Source organism: Strix uralensis, chromosome 1 (genome assembly GCF_047716275.1).
Source record: "Strix uralensis isolate ZFMK-TIS-50842 chromosome 1, bStrUra1, whole genome shotgun sequence".
Classification (NCBI taxonomy): Eukaryota; Metazoa; Chordata; class Aves; order Strigiformes; family Strigidae; genus Strix; species Strix uralensis.
Genome location: NC_133972.1, coordinates 48,760,321 through 48,778,322, shown reverse-complemented (window position 1 = coordinate 48,778,322; position 18,002 = coordinate 48,760,321). Strand labels below are relative to the sequence as shown.

Below are 18,002 nucleotides of genomic sequence, written 5' to 3'. Positions count from 1 at the left end.
TGCTGCTTTTATTTCCCAATAACTATTAACAGGCTGCCTGAGGTGCTACTTTCTTGAGCTGAATTGCTGAGAGACCAAATTAAGCACCTTTATGACCAAGCAGTGCTATACTTCACTTACTGAATTATTTGACTGAGCCTTTGGAGAACAGGTCCAATCAGTGACATTTGCAGTCCAGGTCAGAAAAATATCTGAAAAGCAATGTGTGAAAACACATTGAAGATTTTCATATGTAATGTCTTTCACTAATTTCACTATCATGTTTTCCTTATTTACAACTACAAAGGTATTTCTTAGAAATGCAAACCCATGGTCCTAATTAATCTGCTCCATGATATTCTGACCACTGCATAGGTACTTACTTCAGGGAGTACAGGATTATTTTAGTAGAACACAAAATTTCTATTTAATCCACAAATTTTAAAGCAGAACTAATCTTAATCAGACGGAACTAGATTTCTATTTTAAAAGGACTGATTAGCAGCCTCCTCAGTGAAGGCAGACTGAACTTTCCCAGTATAAACTGCCAGTTTCAGTTGCTGGTAAAGTTCTGAACTTAAATCAGTTGAGCTAAATTTGTATTTGGTCTTTGCCTCAGGCAGAGTTCTTTTGGAAATGAATATACATAAAAGTTACAGGAAGAAGTGCTATGTATCTGCTAAACTTTTCCACAAAGATCCCAATCCTGGAACTGGTTAAAAAAACTTATTGGAAGAGGGCCAGGCAGTCATTAGTGTACAACAATATTTCAACATCAACAAATCCAGAAGTCTACTGGATCAACAATCTGAATCTTTGAACTGGAAATCCCACCCGTGTGCATATCACTCCAAGGACAAACAGCATCAGTGTGGGAGGGAGACAGTCAGAAGCTGCCTGCCCAGCCCCGTCTATTTATGTGATGCATCCAAGCTCACAGGAACCAACCATGCAACTGTTTATCTCAGATTTAATGGAAACTAGCATTATTTTTAGCAACTGTTAAGTATTCTGATTCAAAATAATAGGAAGAAAAAAATCCAAGGCTTTCTGCTTACATAGCTACTTATATTTGTATGTGCAACTTCAGATTTCATGACCAGAAGTCCTGGGAGAAGGAAAGTGGTTCAAGACCTGCACATATTCAAGACCGTTTTGAAGCACATACTAAGCTTCAAACATATGGTTAAGTCCCAATAATGCCAGTTTTGAACCTGTGTGTTCCTCTCCGTTTCTGTCTTCATGCTAAGTAGCTGCCGTTACTTGTAGTGGCAAGACGCCAAGCAATACTTGCAGGAAAGCATCAAGGTGAAGTGAGGATCGGATTACTGAGCATACCCAGAAATCATTGTGCTAGGATGGCTACAGAATCTGGCTGGAATTGCTCTAACCCCTTTGCTGGTGTGGCTGGTGTTAGCTCCTGAATGTCACTTTTGTGTGTTGCAGCTTACTTTTACAGCCTTCCATGTTGAAAATCATTCACTTTGTAAGTGGGACTCTGTTACTATCCTGAACGGTGGCTCTCCTGGGTCTCCTATCATAGGAAAGTACTGTGGAAACACATCCCCTGGAACTATTCGGTCTGGTTCCAGCAAGCTAGTCGTCATCTTTAACTCTGATCATTCAATTCAAGGAGGTGGCTTTTATGCAACATGGACAGCAGAATCTCTAGGTAAGAGAAAAAAATACTGATTTTGTCAGGTCTAACATGGCAGTACATTATGCCTATATCGCACTTTTCAACTGCAAAATGAGATAGGATTCCTCCTCTTTAATTAAGTTTGAATTAAAGAACAAAAGAAATACATGCCAACATCTTCATTCCCGAGAGAAGCTAGCACTAAAAAAGTCAAGTATTAAACCAGTGTTGTCTGATCTTGCACAAAGAAATCAAATTTGGACTGATTTTGTACTTTTTAAGCCTCCCACAGGCAGTATCTTAATGTCTGTAAATTGATACCATGCACATTATCCTCCCAGCAGTGGTATCTATTGTCAGTGACTATGAGACATTTTATTTCTTCAATAACGATTGTTTCACAGTTTGGTTTAAACACTTAAAACTAGAAAGAGGTCAGTTTCAAAACAGAGAGGCAGGAAGAACTTCTCAAAGAGCACATGTGACAACAGCCTAAAACTCTTCCACTTTAGTGGAGATGTTAGTACACTTCTAAAGGTGGTACACATGCAGGATTCAGTTGGTACATTTTAAAAAGCTACCTTCCCTCTGTTGAAATTATCATCTCTCTGTATTAGAAAAAAAAGAAAAAGGTAACTCACCATTTGCACACTGTCCTTCAGGAGGTGACTAAAGGCAAGTGTAGATGTGCTGGCTGGTGGCAGGGCTGAATTCAATGTGCCTTTCTACCTCAGTGCAGAGCTGGCAATGTGTTCCCTAATGTCACCTCCAGCTGCAAACCTTCTGGCTGATGTGATCATCTTTCCATCAGTTAATGATCTAGCAGTATTCATACAGGCAGTTGATGGAGTGTCTTAAACATATCAATAGTCTGTGCTTGCATGAATATACACTTCACTTAAGCACGTTTTTGACACTGTTCCCTGTTGTCACTGGAATTTCATGTGCAAGGAAGGCCACTCTTCAATCTTGTAGTAGACATTAGCATACACATGCAATGTGCATAGTCAGTATTCTCCCTGTGAAAGGATATTTTTTTTATATTCCTGGTTTCCATTTCTCAGCTTTCTTCTCATTTGTCCACTGAGAATCTCTGGGTTTACATTCTGTATGTGTGAGCAAAACTTGGCCTCAGATCCTTCTAAACACAATTGCCATTTCTAACATAGAAGAATGAAAAATAAAATCTTCCTTTTAAAGCTAATATGTATTTTTAATTGAGTAAAAAAAGTAGAATGTTATAAACCTTTTTTTTTTTTTCTCTTTATTCATCCTTTTACCACATTGTCTCTGCAATAATAATGGGTTGCTAGTACTGTACGTGTAGCCCTAGTAAATTATTCTTGGCATGGTATTTGCAAGTATGTTTCAAATTAACTAAACTTATTATGTATAAGAACATGAGCTGCCACAGACCCATGACCAGCTATTCCCCCTTATAAATGAATCTGTTAACAATTTTTAAAGGCATGTTTTTCATCCCTCTCCATAATCCCACTGAGATCCACAGGGCTGCCTGGGCTGGAGAAGAAGTCATCATTTTGCCCTGTGTAAACGGATGTAGCTTGAGTAGATTCACATGTGGAACTGCAATGTTTGCATCTTGCAGAGTGAGAAAAAAAAAAGGATTCAGAAGTAGACTGAGTTTTCTTCACTAGGGTGCTTTTCTGAATGGCTGTCAGTCATGATGTGCATGCTGTGGGGTGTGGGAAGGAAACTGCACAGTGTCGGGAGAAGCTCCTCATTTTAATGTATTTCTTACCCTTACTCTCTCTAAGCAATACTAATTTCTAATTGTCTGGAGTATATAGATGGACCAGAGCAAAAGTGTATGAACTGGCAAGAAGGAGCTTATGAAGATGAGAAAGTGAAATACAAAGAGAGACCTTCTCTAGAGTGTAACTACCTCCCTGCTGCAGGGGTGGGAGAAGGAAAATGCATTAAAAGAGGGGTAAATGAAGTTTGAATGTGTGTCAGGGCTTTCCTCTCTCACTCTTGCACCACAGAAGCAAGCAGCCATTCAAAGCTGACACCAACAGGAAATACTTGAACATTTCTCCCACCTGTTGCTGTTTTTTCCAGGATGTGGTGGAATCATTCATTCAGATAATGGTATGATCAAGTCTCCTCATTGGCCTCAAAACTTTCCCATGAACACTAGATGCACATGGACCATAATTACACATGAAAGCAAACACTTGGAGATTAATTTCCACAGTAACTTCCAGATTCCAGATAGCAATGGAAGCTGCCAGAGCAGTTATGTGAAGGTAAAATAATTGTTGGCATTAGATCATTAAAGCAGTGCTTTAAGAATTGATGATTCCAGAATCCTGTTTTGTAATCATCATGGTTAGGACTGTCAAGGCACAAAATTCAGAAAATATAAACTGAAGTCCTTGTACCAATACAGTCAATTTTCTGTATGCCTTGAGAACTGCCTTGTATATATTTTCAAGTTTTTTAGTTCATGAGGTTCCACCTCCAGCTGGGACCCTTCACCCTACATGCTGCCCTAAAAATGAGAAATATGAAAAAAGTACATATGACTTCAGAACCAGGAAATAATGAGAAAATATAGTGTAATGAAAAGACCTTTTCAATTACTCCAGTGAATAAAAAAATGGGAATGTGACACTATAATTTTACAGAACTTCTTTATAAGTCTATAAACTGTCCAAGTTGCACTAATCCTTCTGGTTTTAATCTCAAAAAACAAAGATAGCATTCTTATCTTTCATAGGTTGTCAAGAGCCACTTGTTTTCAAACCAATAGAATGGAGTGGACATGCTTTGAATTTTTCAGTGTCATTTTTTTCTCAGGCATTTGGCATATGTTCAGTGGTTTTGTGCTCATTTTCTCCACAGCAGTACAACTCCCACTTTAAATAAAGGGCAAACATAATTTGACAACATGTAGGAAGACCTGAGCAGCTGTATGTCTGATCTATACCTACTAACTTACAAACCACAGTTGCACTCATTTTTGAGGCTGTGAAAAAAAAATACTATTAGATTGGTCTTTTCATAGCTCGCTCCACTGATTAATTGATGTAATATGTTACAATAAATTTCACTAATATGAAAGTCTTAATGCCACCCAGTAAAGGTACTTTAATTTCAAATTTCTGAACTGTCCAGAATTCCATGGTCAGAACTATGTCAAATGGACATATTCTCCATAGACAAAAATCTGAAATTTTTGGTGATGTCCGCCTCCATTTCTGAATGTCCAATTTGAGATGTATGAAGGTGTCTGGATATGAAAAAGTGTGGAACAGGTATAAGTTTCTTCCATTCATTCCAAGTTGAGGAGCTAAAAAAGAGGAATCCAAAATAAATAGTGACTTTGCAAAATCTTGGCCAGGCCATAGACTGTTTATATTAATCCTTTGAGCATCCATTGCCTCAAACACCTGACCAGATGAACACTAGCCCTTGGCTAACCCTTTCTAGGATGGTTGCTTAGAGCAATCACAAATTCATGTGGTTGTTCTAGTTCCACTAGACTTCTTTCAAAGACATTATTTTAAAAATCAAATATTACTTGTTTTTAATATATATTTTTTGTATAAAGTACCAGTAAAAAACCTGTTCAAATACATCGATGAAAAATAAATGTATTATTAGAGCAAATAATTTTTTCTTTTTTCTTAAAGCAGACACTTTAAATCCTTGACAATAAACATCCTGATTCAGGAAATTACTTAAGCACTCAGAAACATCAAACGTTTATGCCTATGTTTCATTTTATATGTGTGTTGAAATTCAGTGCTTAAACTGTGAGCCTCAAGTACATGTTTAAGTAATTACCTGAAGAAGCTTTCACTTAAATACGTACCTAAACGTGCATGTGCTTCTTGAATGCATGGTTTGATTGAACTTAAATCGCCTATTGGTACAGTTGAAGTATTTTTTTTTAAAATTGTGTCTTTTTCTTTATTGTACTTTTTGGTGAATTACTTTGTTAACTTTCTACATGATTTGATACTTGTCATTGAACAAGTGTATGCAACATAACAAAAATGGGAATAATTTTTAATTAGAAAGACTAGATATTAAGGATCCAGATCTTCCAGTTTGATGCCTCTCTATTATCCTAGCATGACAGCTTTGGTTTGTAATGACTTATGAATTATATAAGGATTGCATTTAATAATTCATTGTATACACAGATATTCATATTCATAGGGTGTGTGGAGATAAGTTAGCAGAGACAAAAAGGAGGTAGGTAATGATGTGTATAAAATGTTTTTCTCTGGTTTCCTGAACCTGTTCTATGTTGGCTCTGCTATCAGCAGGGGTTCAAGCAAATGACCTCCAGATGCCCTTCAGAGGTCCCTGGCAACCTAAGTTATTCACTGTGATTCACTCCTTGGTGAAGTCTGACTGCAGAGTGAATGGAGAGTGATTAGCTCCAATTTAGATCTCTAAGATTAAGTGTGAAATTAATCCTACCATAAATCTATGGAAAGAGCAATTGCATATGCAATTTCTGGTGGTTCCCACAAACTACATGGGCTTTGAAAGCACTAAACCGTTTCCAATCTGGGCTTGTCAGGTGTGGAGAGGAAATGATGAAGAAGAAGCAGCTTTGTTAACCACAGGATGTGGAAGTTCAGCTCCTGATCCTGTTGTTGCTCCAAACAATGTGATAACTACAGTATTTCAGTCTCAGGATGCTCCCGGGCCAGGTTTCTCTGCATCTTTCATAAGCAGTAAGTAATATTAAAGCCAGATGGCTGCTCTATTAGTCCATTTTGGATTAGTCTGATCTGTGTGTAGCAATTCAGACCTCAGTCCAACAAGGCATTGAAGCCTCTGCCCAGCTTTTGAAACCAAGAGTTTCCTTACTGAACGCAATGGACCTACTATGTGCTCCAGTGTTGGACTTGCCAAAGATCCTCCATGCAGCTGTAACTTTGTAGTTATTCTTAGCTACCTTTGCCTTTTCAGTGTGCCGAAAAGAAATGAATGGGCTTTACATTTTAAGAATGTGTTTCTCTGTAGTTAAACTACTTGGAAGCTAAAGCTATAATCTTCTTAAAAAGGAAAAAGGATCTGCTCTTCCTTTAGAATTTTTATCTCTGTTCTTTTCAAGGCACATGCTTAAACTGTGGTAATTTCTCCTGTGTATGATTTAGCTCATGCCCTTCACCTAAACTGCTCTCAGGAGAAGAAATTACTCCTCACCACCTGCTCTGGCCTTTGCTTTGCTTTGTTTTGCTTTGTTGTATTTGTATTTCATGTAGCTCAAGTGGCATTTCTTGGGTGGGCCCCTCCATTTCTTTAACCACGGCATGTGCTTTGTGATGGTCAAACCCACCAGAAGTGGAGGAGGTAGTTCTCAATTGCTGTAGGTTGGTTGGGTTTTTTGTAGAATGTTGACAAAGGAAACCACTTTCCCTTCACTGGGTTCAGATTAAAACAGTGAGAAATTAAGTGGTTAGAGACACTATTGAAGTATACAGAATTCTGAACTGAAACTGCTTTTGTTTTTATAATGTCTGCCCTAATGTTGTTAGTAACAACTAACAACCTCTTAGTGGAGACAATCACAGGCTTCATATGCCTGTTCCTAATCTTACACCAGCATTTCACTGTGCACTGCATTCTTTTAAACCTGTAGCTTAAAATAAAAAGAAACGCCAAGGCCATGCAAGTCATTAGGATCAGAAGGAGCTCCATGAAAATGAACAGTTCTGTGTACTTGAGAAGTTCGGGGTGACAACCTTTCCTGCCTCTGCGTATAGCAAAGCAACCCAGAGATGGCCCTGCAGACTGCATCCTCCTGGCTGTCAGACATGAAGCAAGAATGGTACCACTTGGGCTAACATGGGCATTTTCAAATGAGGCTAAACTGCTGATGTGCCCCAATAACCCCCCATCCAATAACCCCCCATACAATTTGCATGTACAAATTTTGAAGGTGTAGGATTTTGAAAAGTGCAGGCTCCAAACCTGTAAGAACAGCTGGTCCTTCTGGCCAGTGGGTCTATGGCCTGGTCTTAGCCAAGACAGTCCAAGATACTATGTGAGGCTGCAGGCAGGAAGGCCCTGTGTTTCCCCAAAATACTGCTCTGTGTGTGTGTGTGTAAACTACTTCTGCCATCATGACATATACTATTCTCCCTGTTTTTCTGACCAGCCTCTTAAGGAGAGATGAGGCCCTTGCGTACATTGGTTTTCTCACTGCAAAATTGGAATGATGTTATCACCTGGATTATAACTGTGTCTTATTTATGTTTGCAGGATGTGGAGTAAATTTCACCAGCCCTGCAGGTCGTATCATCTCTCCTAACTACCCTAGTCAGTATGATAACAACTTGAACTGCAGTTATATCATAGATCAGGGACCACAGGCACTGGTGATCCTAGAGTTTGAGAGTTTCCACTTGGAAGGTAACTGGTTCTTCATAATTTCAATATGTACTATGAAGTGTAACTTTGTACTTGAAAACATACAAGTCTTCTAGCATAGCAAAAGGTTGATGGTTTAATTTGCTGGTCCATTCTGAAAATCATTTACAGACAGACATTTAGCGAGATAGTTTCCAAGGCTCAGTTTTCTGTCACTGAAGGCTTCCAGAAAAGCAAAGATAGATCTCACCTGTTGAATATATTGCAGCGATGAAGTTGGAAATTTGCCAAGTGGTTGGAATATAAGAGTGACTGTGGCCAATTTGGGTCTCTGTTCCTGACTTTTTTTTTGGCCATTGAGTCCTCTAATCTTTTTGATCTTAGGCCAGCCGTTTTCTTTTCAGTGCTTCTGTTTCCTTAACTGATAAAATGGATATAAATATACTCGGATGTTTTACAAGGATTTACAAACATATAAATGTGAAACTAGGTGAAAGACTACAGTAACTGAAAATGTGTAAAAGTTGTTACCCTGTATACACCCATGAACAAAAGTCCCTCTCGAGATTTTCAAACTTGGCAACATTTAGCCAAGAAATGATAGGTATAATATCCTGATCTCATTGGTGTGAATGATAAAACTTTCCCAACTTTGATACGGTCAAATTTTTATGTGTGGAGATGTCATAATAACACAGAAGAATCAGTATGTCCAAACTACTTGGGTGGCATCTCATATTTTGAGGCCATCTTAATTTGGTTCCCTTGAAGTCACCTAGACAGAGATTTTTGAGTAATTTCTTACTAAGCTGGGGTGCATAATTTGAATTTTTCTTCAGACCAAACAATAAAGTCAGAAAATAGGCTTCTTTTATTTTCTTTTTAAGTTTTCACACTGTTTTGAATTCAGAAGTATTCTGGTCCAAACTTAATTTAGGTCTGAGGCAAAGATTTGATTTGACTGTGATTTTATCTGAAACAATTGTTTTCATCCCCTAATACAAACTGCTACTTTAGGAATTATTCTTTTTAAATGAAATGTACATTAGGCTGAATCAGATGATGCCAATCTTGACACCACTATGAGTACATTACTGATCTGTATTCTGTCTGTTCATTCACTAAATGGATTCAAGCTTTTGTTATCAAGAAGGTTAAAGCAAAGAGGTGATAGAGATATAATAATAAGCATAGACCTAAATAAATACTAAAAATATTGTACTTCTTGCAGGGCAATTTGCTCCTTTATTGTTATAGGCTTCCTTAGGCTACACAAACTAAAAGTCCTTAGTCACATGAAAGAAAAGAACTGTGGATACAAGCTAAAGGACATCAGGTTGTAAAAGAGGAAGTATGACACTCTCTAGTAGTTGATTATTAATATTTTTTATGAAATCTTAAAATACAACCTTGTAGCAAAGAGCAATTGCCTGGGATTAAATTGGAAAGAAAATTGAAACCACCATCTTGCAAACTATCATGCAGAATTGAAAGCTTATTCAACAATCCCACTGAATATGTTTAGCACATGTGCCTAAGGGTTTCCAGCATGAACTCCCTTAGTTCTTTTCCAAAGGCAGGACAATGTTTGGCAGCATCTGTTAAAAACATTTCTAGGTATTCCATATGCAAGGAAGCATTGCACCTGCTTAGATTGTTGCTGAGTGTGGCCTTTAAAATTTTAACTAGTATTAAATTTTTATACTAGTACAGATGTTCTGAATTGGGTTTTTAAAGATTAGCTATATGTCCAGTTAACATAATTTACTACCTATTTGACCTCCCAAAAGAAATCCAATTGTTTTTTTCATGGTTGTCTTCTAATGAAATGAAGTATTTAAAATAATGCCTGTAAGGCATACATCTCATTGACTTTATCTGGTTGAGATATCTTTTCCAGAAAATTAGAAGGCAGAAGGTAATTGGCTATAGTGCAGTGACACATGGATACAAAACTGAATGACTTCATGGGTTAGTTACAGATCTCTGCGGTAGAGTAGTTATGTTTTCAATTACAATGAGACGCCTGTTCTGATTATAAAGAATGACTCCAAATGAGGCAGTTAACCCACAGCGGTGATAAAATATCAGTATCTGGAACCAAATGAACACGACATGCGTGTACTAAATATTAAATATGTATTATGCACTAAATATAGAAAGTAACAGAGCAAGAGAGAACAGAAGGAAACTGCTTTTGTTGATTTTGTGATCAAAATTTAATATAAATTGGCTGCTTCCTGGTAGGTAGAATTTTTTTTTTTTATCTGACTTTGAGCCCCTGAAAATAGACATCTAATTTAGATAATCATCTAGATTTATCTTCTCTTATAGTGAAGTAAAAAAGTGCTTTAAATTCAAAACCAAGTGTGTTGTACAGGTGGAATGAATTGCCTTCTGAAGGCCTCCCTCTCTCTCTTTACCCATTGACTATTACAGGAAGCCAGACAATAGCTTACACAAGATATTTAAGATTTAGGCAGCAAAACATAGGCAAGATTAACCCTATGAATGGAGTTTGGCTTAGTCTCTGTGATTTCCTTGCAGCCTGAAGAATGTGTCTTCCTGCACCAAACTAAATATGGTTACAGAACCTTTCTGATTTGCCTGTTTCAGGAAGTTGCATAGGTTGCCACTTTCTTCTTGTAGTACCACCTGCATTGTTGTGTTTGGGTATTTTATTAAAAAAACCAAACAAATGGTGGTGAGTTTGTTTTCTCAGCCCCATTTCTACAACAGTGATAAATGCCAGTTTCCATTTGTCCTCCCTCCTTGGATCAAAGGTCTACACAAATCTAACATATTAGAATTAGTAAAAAAACCTTATCTATCTATCTTAGTAGACTTAATAACTAAGAAATAATTAACCACATCCATCTTTTGTTCATAAGCTTTATTCAAATGAATGTCCCTACAAATACACCTCTAGGACAGCTATGGTAGTGTATTATTAAATGGCCATAATACTCTTCAGGTATAACATCCAATAAAGTCTGAGTTCCAAATCATGGAAAATTAGGGGAAATGGATGTAGGCCTCCCGTAATATCTGCTTTTAGAATTCTGTAGCGTTTATACTCTGTCTATACAAAACAACTGCATTGCGTTGATACAATGCTGACCTGAAAAATGTTTTAATAACTTGTTTATTTCTCCTTTTTTTTTTTAAACATGTAACTGTAATTTTGCAGTCTGGATAGGGTCACAGCTTCATTTTGAAGTCTTCTGTATCTGCTTTCTCAGTTGTTACTAGGCAATTCAGAAAATAGACAAGTTTGGCAATAAATTATTTAGAAAGAGGATATATATATATGAAAGACTTGTAATTCCTTGTTTTCAAAATAGTATCTTGTGCTATGGAGCTGGTTAATATATTGCACATGAGTATATATCTGTGTAATACTTTTCTACATTAGTAATTACTAATTGTATTACCATTTATACCAGAACCTACAGTTGTGCACCAGAAGCTACAGTTGTGAACCAAAACCTCATTATCTTAAGTTTTACAAACTTTAAACAAAAAGACAGGTTCTGCCTCAATACAAAATGAAGCAATCGATGGCTACAGATAGAGAGATGGAAGAATCTTGGACATTGTTATTAGTGATCATATAGTTAGGGGCCCAAATTTGGTCAAGGTTTTTGTGCAGGCATCATATCAAATAAATGAGAAAAATTCCTGCTAAATGGAAAGGAGACAACACAAAGGCATATTTCAAAATGGAATGTAAGGACAACCGAAACTTGTCATGTGAACTTTGGAGGCAAGAGTCAATGTATCAATGCTGAGCGCTACTAAGAGATGATAATAGATAACAAAAGGCCTTGAAAGCAAATACATGCAGCAATTCAAAGAAAGAGTGATATGTTCACAATGTCAGGCCAAATAATTGATGTCTCCAGCAATGTTTGGAAGAAATATTGTCAAGGCTAGAGGAATGAATGGTACAGGATCCACGTTGGAAAAATCACTATTTCTAGGGTGAGAGTCATAGCTATGTAGAAAGATAGGAAAGAGTTTATCTTAATGATAGTAACTGGAAACACTTGACAATATGTACATCTATCCTGGTTGTGAAGACACAGAGAGATCCAAATCATAGACATGGACCTAATGAGGGCAGGCAAAATAATGTCTGTAAAGAGAGGAGATGCAAGGGGGAGGGGGAAAAAAGCTCTCCTACTGAATGGTTTTGTTGAGAGGCAGAAATAAGATTTTAGTCTGAACAGAAAGAGGCCTGGAGGAGGGAAGTAGACGTATAAGGTCATCAACATAGAGAGAGTAGTTGCATCTGTCCTTGAAAATGAGATTATACAGAGCTAATGTGGAGATAAAGAGAGAAAGACAGGAGAGGAGATGTCTCATTGAATCCTCATGGATGAATCAGAAGAGAGAATACAGTAATACCAGAAGGATGAGCAAAAGCTCTTAGTAGACAAGGTTTTATGAAGAAAACCAGTGCTAGCTGTGTGGAAAGTGCCTGTCAGCTCAAAGAGGATGTGGGTCTGACAACTGGCTAAGAAAAGATCTCTGGAGACTTGTGAAAGCTGTTCCATTGTAGTGCAAGGGACAGAAATTGGTCTAGAAAAGATCTAAGATGATAGAGAAAATAAACCACAGAGAAGAATCGCTGATGATGTGTTGAATATGTGTAGAGGCTGGAAGTATGACATGAGATAGAATCGAGGAATCTGAGGCTAGGGATTATTTACAGAATGCATTTAGTATGGTGAGAAATTAAGAGTGTAAACAAGGGAATGAGTTACAGGATAGAGATCAAACAATCACCAGTCCTGCCAGGACTCATGGGTCATAAATGATATTGGCCCAAACAATGAGGATTCAAAACTAGAAATTAAGCCTTTTGCACACAATGCTACATCAACCATCTTATTCTTTCTACTGCAGCCATTTGAAACAACTTGTGACAAGTATTGTGGACCTTTGCTCTGCTGAGAAATCTGTTTTACTTCATGCCTTTCTCCAAAGTCTTTTCAGAAAAGGACCTGAGTTGCTTTCTCACATTTTTTCCATTCTGAAATTGCACTTGTCTCCATTTCATTTTTTTTTAATTTCTTTTTATTTTAAAATTGATTCTGTTTTTTTAAATTGTATCACATTATCAAATATTCTCAATAGGGTAGGACATGAAGAATTTTTGAATTAATTATTTTATTAAAAGTGTAATCAGCATTCTGGTGTGGCTGGTTGTTTTCAGCTTAGTTACTCTTATTAGAGTCAGACAAGCACCATATTTCCCTATTGGCATAATTGTAAAGCATGTTAGAATACATTGCCTTCATTGAGAGAGAAGGAATTTTTAATTAAAACTCCAGAGAGGATCTTAAATATATCTGACTGCTGGGATCACTACTGTTCTTGTGAAACAAAATTATCACTCCATTCCTATTTGTCATCCTGTTCAGTACAAGTCATCCTGTTTCCTACAACACTAGGAAGCAGCTTATTTTGACTGGACAATCTTCAGGAATCACTGTGCTGCAACAGCAGGCTCAGCATCTGTCCTGTTAAATTTAGATAATTCCCTATTAATCCTTTGCAGTTTAAGTAACTGCCCCATTGTTGCTAACAGATTGCAAACATGATAACTTAACTTTAATAAACAATGAAGAAAAAGACAAACATTAGGTTGTTCTATAAGCATAACAACTAACAAAGCTCATTTTTCAGTAGATGTGTGCTGTGTTTTTCTCTGCCAGCATTAATCCAGCTTTCTTGCATAACTCATGTGGCTCCCTTCTTGCTCCCACATGATACCAAATGTCTCTAGTTCCCACCATATATCCCTTGGTGGTACCACCCTGGGTACCACCAACTTCTCCCCATGCCTATGACCCCCAGCTGGGCAGGGAGGTGGTGACACGGCTCTGAGCTCCCAGGGTGCCGGTGACTGGTGCTCTGCAGGTCTCTGCCTGAACTCACAGCCCTTACACTGAAAGCACAGCTTGTCCTTCTTCAGGGACATTCTAACTGAGCTACTGTCTGACCTTCATGAAAATTATATGAACATTTGAGACCTCTCGCCTCAGCCAAATCTGGTTGCAAATGGTGATGTGGCTAGAAAGTCAGGAAGGTAGGGCAGGGAGTCAGAGAGGGTGGCTCATTCCTCCAGAAAGCTAACTGCAAATGAGAAACTAAAAAACAATGGGGAAAAATAGTAGAAGGCTACATTCCCCATTTCTGTGTTTCTTAGTGCTTCTGAATGGTTAGATTTTCGCTCACCCTAATAGCTGCACCCATTTTCCCCCTAAAGCAGATTGCTCTTGCAAATCATTGGATTTTCTTCCTATTGCTCAGTCATCTCCAAATCGCTGCTGACTGCCACAGTTACAGCATTTCACTGGCAAAGATTAAATTTTACATTTTTTTGTCTTCTGAGTCAAGCTGAAGAATCTGGGTTTAGGTACTCCAAAGTTTGAGAGAATTCGGAGAGAAAGAAGTCAGCTCTGAAACATGTTAGTGTATGGGCTATTTTTTCATTTTCCAAAATTCTCATTCTTAATGATTTAAAATTCCCTGCACTGAGTGCTGACTTCTACATTAGGGGAAAGAAATACAGGGTAGTTGGTTGTCTGTAACAAAAGATGCATTGCTTTGATCTGCGGAGGAGATCCATGCTTTTGTTAGGTTCTCTCATCTCCTCATACATGCTGTTTGCTCAGCTATGAACTCCCATGTACTCAAAGGGCCTGGAGCCTTTCCCAGATGATAGGATGTGTTGAATGAGACCAGTCTGATCTCCTATATACAAGGTCTCTTTGCCTTTTTCTGCCTCAGTTTTTCTGCATGTTAAAAATTGACATTTGTTTCGTCAGCAAGCAAATGAGATCGCAAGATCCTAGAATGAAAAGTAATATAAAATTTAATTCTTATCCTGTGTGAAGTCTATGTACTTGCAGCTCAGTAGATCACATGGCAAATATGTTGCTAACACTTCTACATTATATGTCCATGCAGCCCCAGCACTCTTGAGCAGAATTTGTCTTTATGATGGAGTAAGCATCTTCAGTGGAACAAGGGTTACCCCACATCCTCTCATCACACTCTGTGGTAATGAGCTCCCTGCCCCAGTCAGCATCGTTGGACCTATGCTGCTCAACTTCTACACCGACTCCCACATTGTAGGCTTTGGATTCCAGGCAAGATACAGAGCAATTGGTGAGTAGCCACTGTCCTGTGCTTTAGGTGGTGAAAATATTCCAGCTGGATTACGGTTCAGTGTAGGAAATGTTGTACCTCATGTTGGGAATACCTTAGATGAATGTAGATGGTTCATATTCCCTCTGCACTTGCCCAAAAAAGCTCTCAGGACCAGGACATGGGACTGTTCGGTGCATGTTGTCACTGGCTGATGTGTTATCTCACAGTTCTTATTTCAAGGCACTACATGGGACCAAGTCAGAAACTGAAACACTTTTCCTTTGCTGAAGAAAAGAAATGCAACCCATTTGGCAGGGTTTTTTGTTTGGTTTGGGTTTGGTTTTTGTTGGGTTTTTTTCAATAATGTTTAAGGTGAAACATCACCAGTTTATTTAACTGATTTCATTTAAAAGATTTTATCACATACAAGAGAATGGTCTGACTCTCAGTTATACTAAAACTACATTATACAACATGGGAACCAGAACAGGATCTTTAAACAGATCCAGCTATATGCCTCTATTTGATGAATGTCTTGCAATGCCAGGTATTAATGTAAATAAAAATTGGGATCTAGATATACTTTTATTTTTTAATTAATATTTTCACCAAAACTTTTTGTCATTCACATGAGATCTCTTTTGTTTTATAGAGGAAATATGTATTAGAAAAAGAAGTTTCCAACTGAGTTTAGAATCTACATCTACACAAACATAAATATCCCAAAAGATTAATTTTATTTTCAAAACGAATTTTAATATTTTCTAGGTTTAACTTGTAGAGACAGTGCTTTGATTTTTGAAAGCTATTTCATTTTCTAACTGCAGAGAAGAGCGAGAGTTCTTAACTTTGGTATTTCCCTTAATGCATTCCTCATGTTCAAAGCCACAGCAAAAAGCATAAGGCTAAATTCTTTATATAAAATGAATGGCCTGATACAGATAAGGCAGAGGGAATGGCACTGAGAAATGACAATGTGCAGTTACTCATGGGAAAGACCTTCATAACTCACTCAAGTCAGTTGCTGCTATCTGACTTGTGACTTCTGACATTTGAGAAAGATGACTGCAGCCTTATTAGCTTGTTGCTGTATACAAAGCAGATTCTAGCAATTAACATTCCTCTTCCCTCTAGTTGTATTGTTTGCTGGAAAAAAAAGAAAAAGGCTTCCCCCTCCTAGTGTAGAATAATTCTCATTCTTTATCCTCCCGCTCCTGTCCTTTATCTGCCAGTGCTCCAGGCCATCAGCTGAGGAGCCAGGGGCTCTGTATGCAGCAGCACCCTGTATGGGACTGCCTTTGTTAAGGTAGTGGCCTGGGCAGTGGCATGTCCTTTAAAACATGACAAGCTGTGTGTGGCTTTGAGCTATTTATCAACAGGACGCAGGGAAATGGTTTTTTGCCAAGTTAAGATTATAAAATAAAGGCTGAAGCTAACAATGAAGATTAGAGTTGGTTTTATAATCGGTTTTGTTCCTTCAGGCACTGAAGCTGGGAACAAACATTAGCTACATCCTGGCCTCATCAGCATCCATGGTGTGAAACCCTGAGAAGGCAAGCAGTGCCTTTAGTTCACAGCTGCAGAGTTTAACTTGCTCCTCAGCCAGAAAGCAAGTATGCAGTCCTCCAACTCAGCCACCCCCCACTGCTGGCAAGTCCCAGCACGATGTGAGGTGGGGAACAGTCCCCAGGTTAGTGATACCTGGGGACTCCTCTCTGCCTTTCTGCACAGAACAAATGCTACAGTAGTGCCCCAGCCCTGCTGGGAGGTGGAGAGATGACGAGGCTCTACATACAGTTATTCCAGAAAAGTCAGCAGTGAGGCTATGCGTGCAATTTTGGCTGCTTTTGTGTCAGTGCCAAACTTTCAAAGGCTTCCATGGGGCAAGGGTTTGGGTGAGGGAATGTCTTTGCCCACATATCAGCCAGGTTTCTCTTGGCAAGCTAGAATGGGTGCAGAGCTACTCCAGACACACCTCGCTCACGCTGCTGCATGGGGCAGCCGCCCCATTCCACTGTTCCCTGGTCCCACTGCAGCACATTCACAATCAGGCTTATTCTTTTACTGTGCAAACACAGAGCCATTGTCATTTGGTATGGACTAGTAACAGCTTGTTACTTCTATACTGTCTAGTCTTCCACTGCAGAGCACAACCTGATAGACATCTCCACATTTAACAGTTCTAGGCATGACAGCAAAGACCGCTCCTTATTTATTCAAGGGCTTTTCTTTCCTTATGGCTAAACTCCTGCAAGAAATATGAGAATTAGGACCAAACTAGTATTCAGACACTAATCACTCTTTTTTCTGTTTCCCCTACAGTTTGTGGTGGCATTTTCAATGGCTCTGTTGGTGTGATCAGCAGTCCGGCCCATTCAGTTCTTGATTATCACAACAACATGAACTGCTCATACTACATCACAGTTGGAAACGGCAAAGTAGTGGCCCTCAAGTATGTAATCCAAGTTCAGCTTGTCATCAAGGGGACAGGAAGGTCTCTGATTCCAATTAAAGACAGCAATTATTGACAATTTTATCTCTGTCTTTCCTTTCCCAAGGGGAAAGCTGAACTAAAATGAGAAATGGCTATTGAAGCCACCTTTATCAACCTCAGGCTCCCTTACATCTTTCTCTGTAACTTGTTATGTTATTATCACCACAATTTTAACTTCCCACTTTGGTTGCCAAGAAAACTAAGAAATTGTAAAAATGTAGCTCATGCTTTTAGTTAAATGCTGTCAGCCTTTGCGGAGTTAATGAGACTTCTGTGAGTTGATACAAGAAAAAACATAATTATTTTAGAAGGCTGGTGCTCACTTTACAGCCCAAGTAATAATGCCCACTCAGAAAGAGTATACTT

The 18,002-nt window shown here is 38.4% G+C and overlaps 1 protein-coding gene across 1 annotated transcript in view; it reads left to right on the top strand.

Moving 5' to 3' along the window:
* Nucleotides 1–18,002, top strand: part of CUBN (cubilin) — a 148,444-nt gene that overhangs the window by 112,127 nt on the left and 18,315 nt on the right. The window contains exons 53-58 of the mRNA XM_074865188.1: nucleotides 1,426–1,651; nucleotides 3,701–3,888; nucleotides 6,180–6,336; nucleotides 7,871–8,020; nucleotides 14,960–15,160; nucleotides 17,465–17,594. Of these exons, the coding sequence (XP_074721289.1) occupies nucleotides 1,426–1,651; nucleotides 3,701–3,888; nucleotides 6,180–6,336; nucleotides 7,871–8,020; nucleotides 14,960–15,160; nucleotides 17,465–17,594 (1,052 nt within the window). The remainder of the gene's footprint in view (nucleotides 1–1,425; nucleotides 1,652–3,700; nucleotides 3,889–6,179; nucleotides 6,337–7,870; nucleotides 8,021–14,959; nucleotides 15,161–17,464; nucleotides 17,595–18,002) is intronic.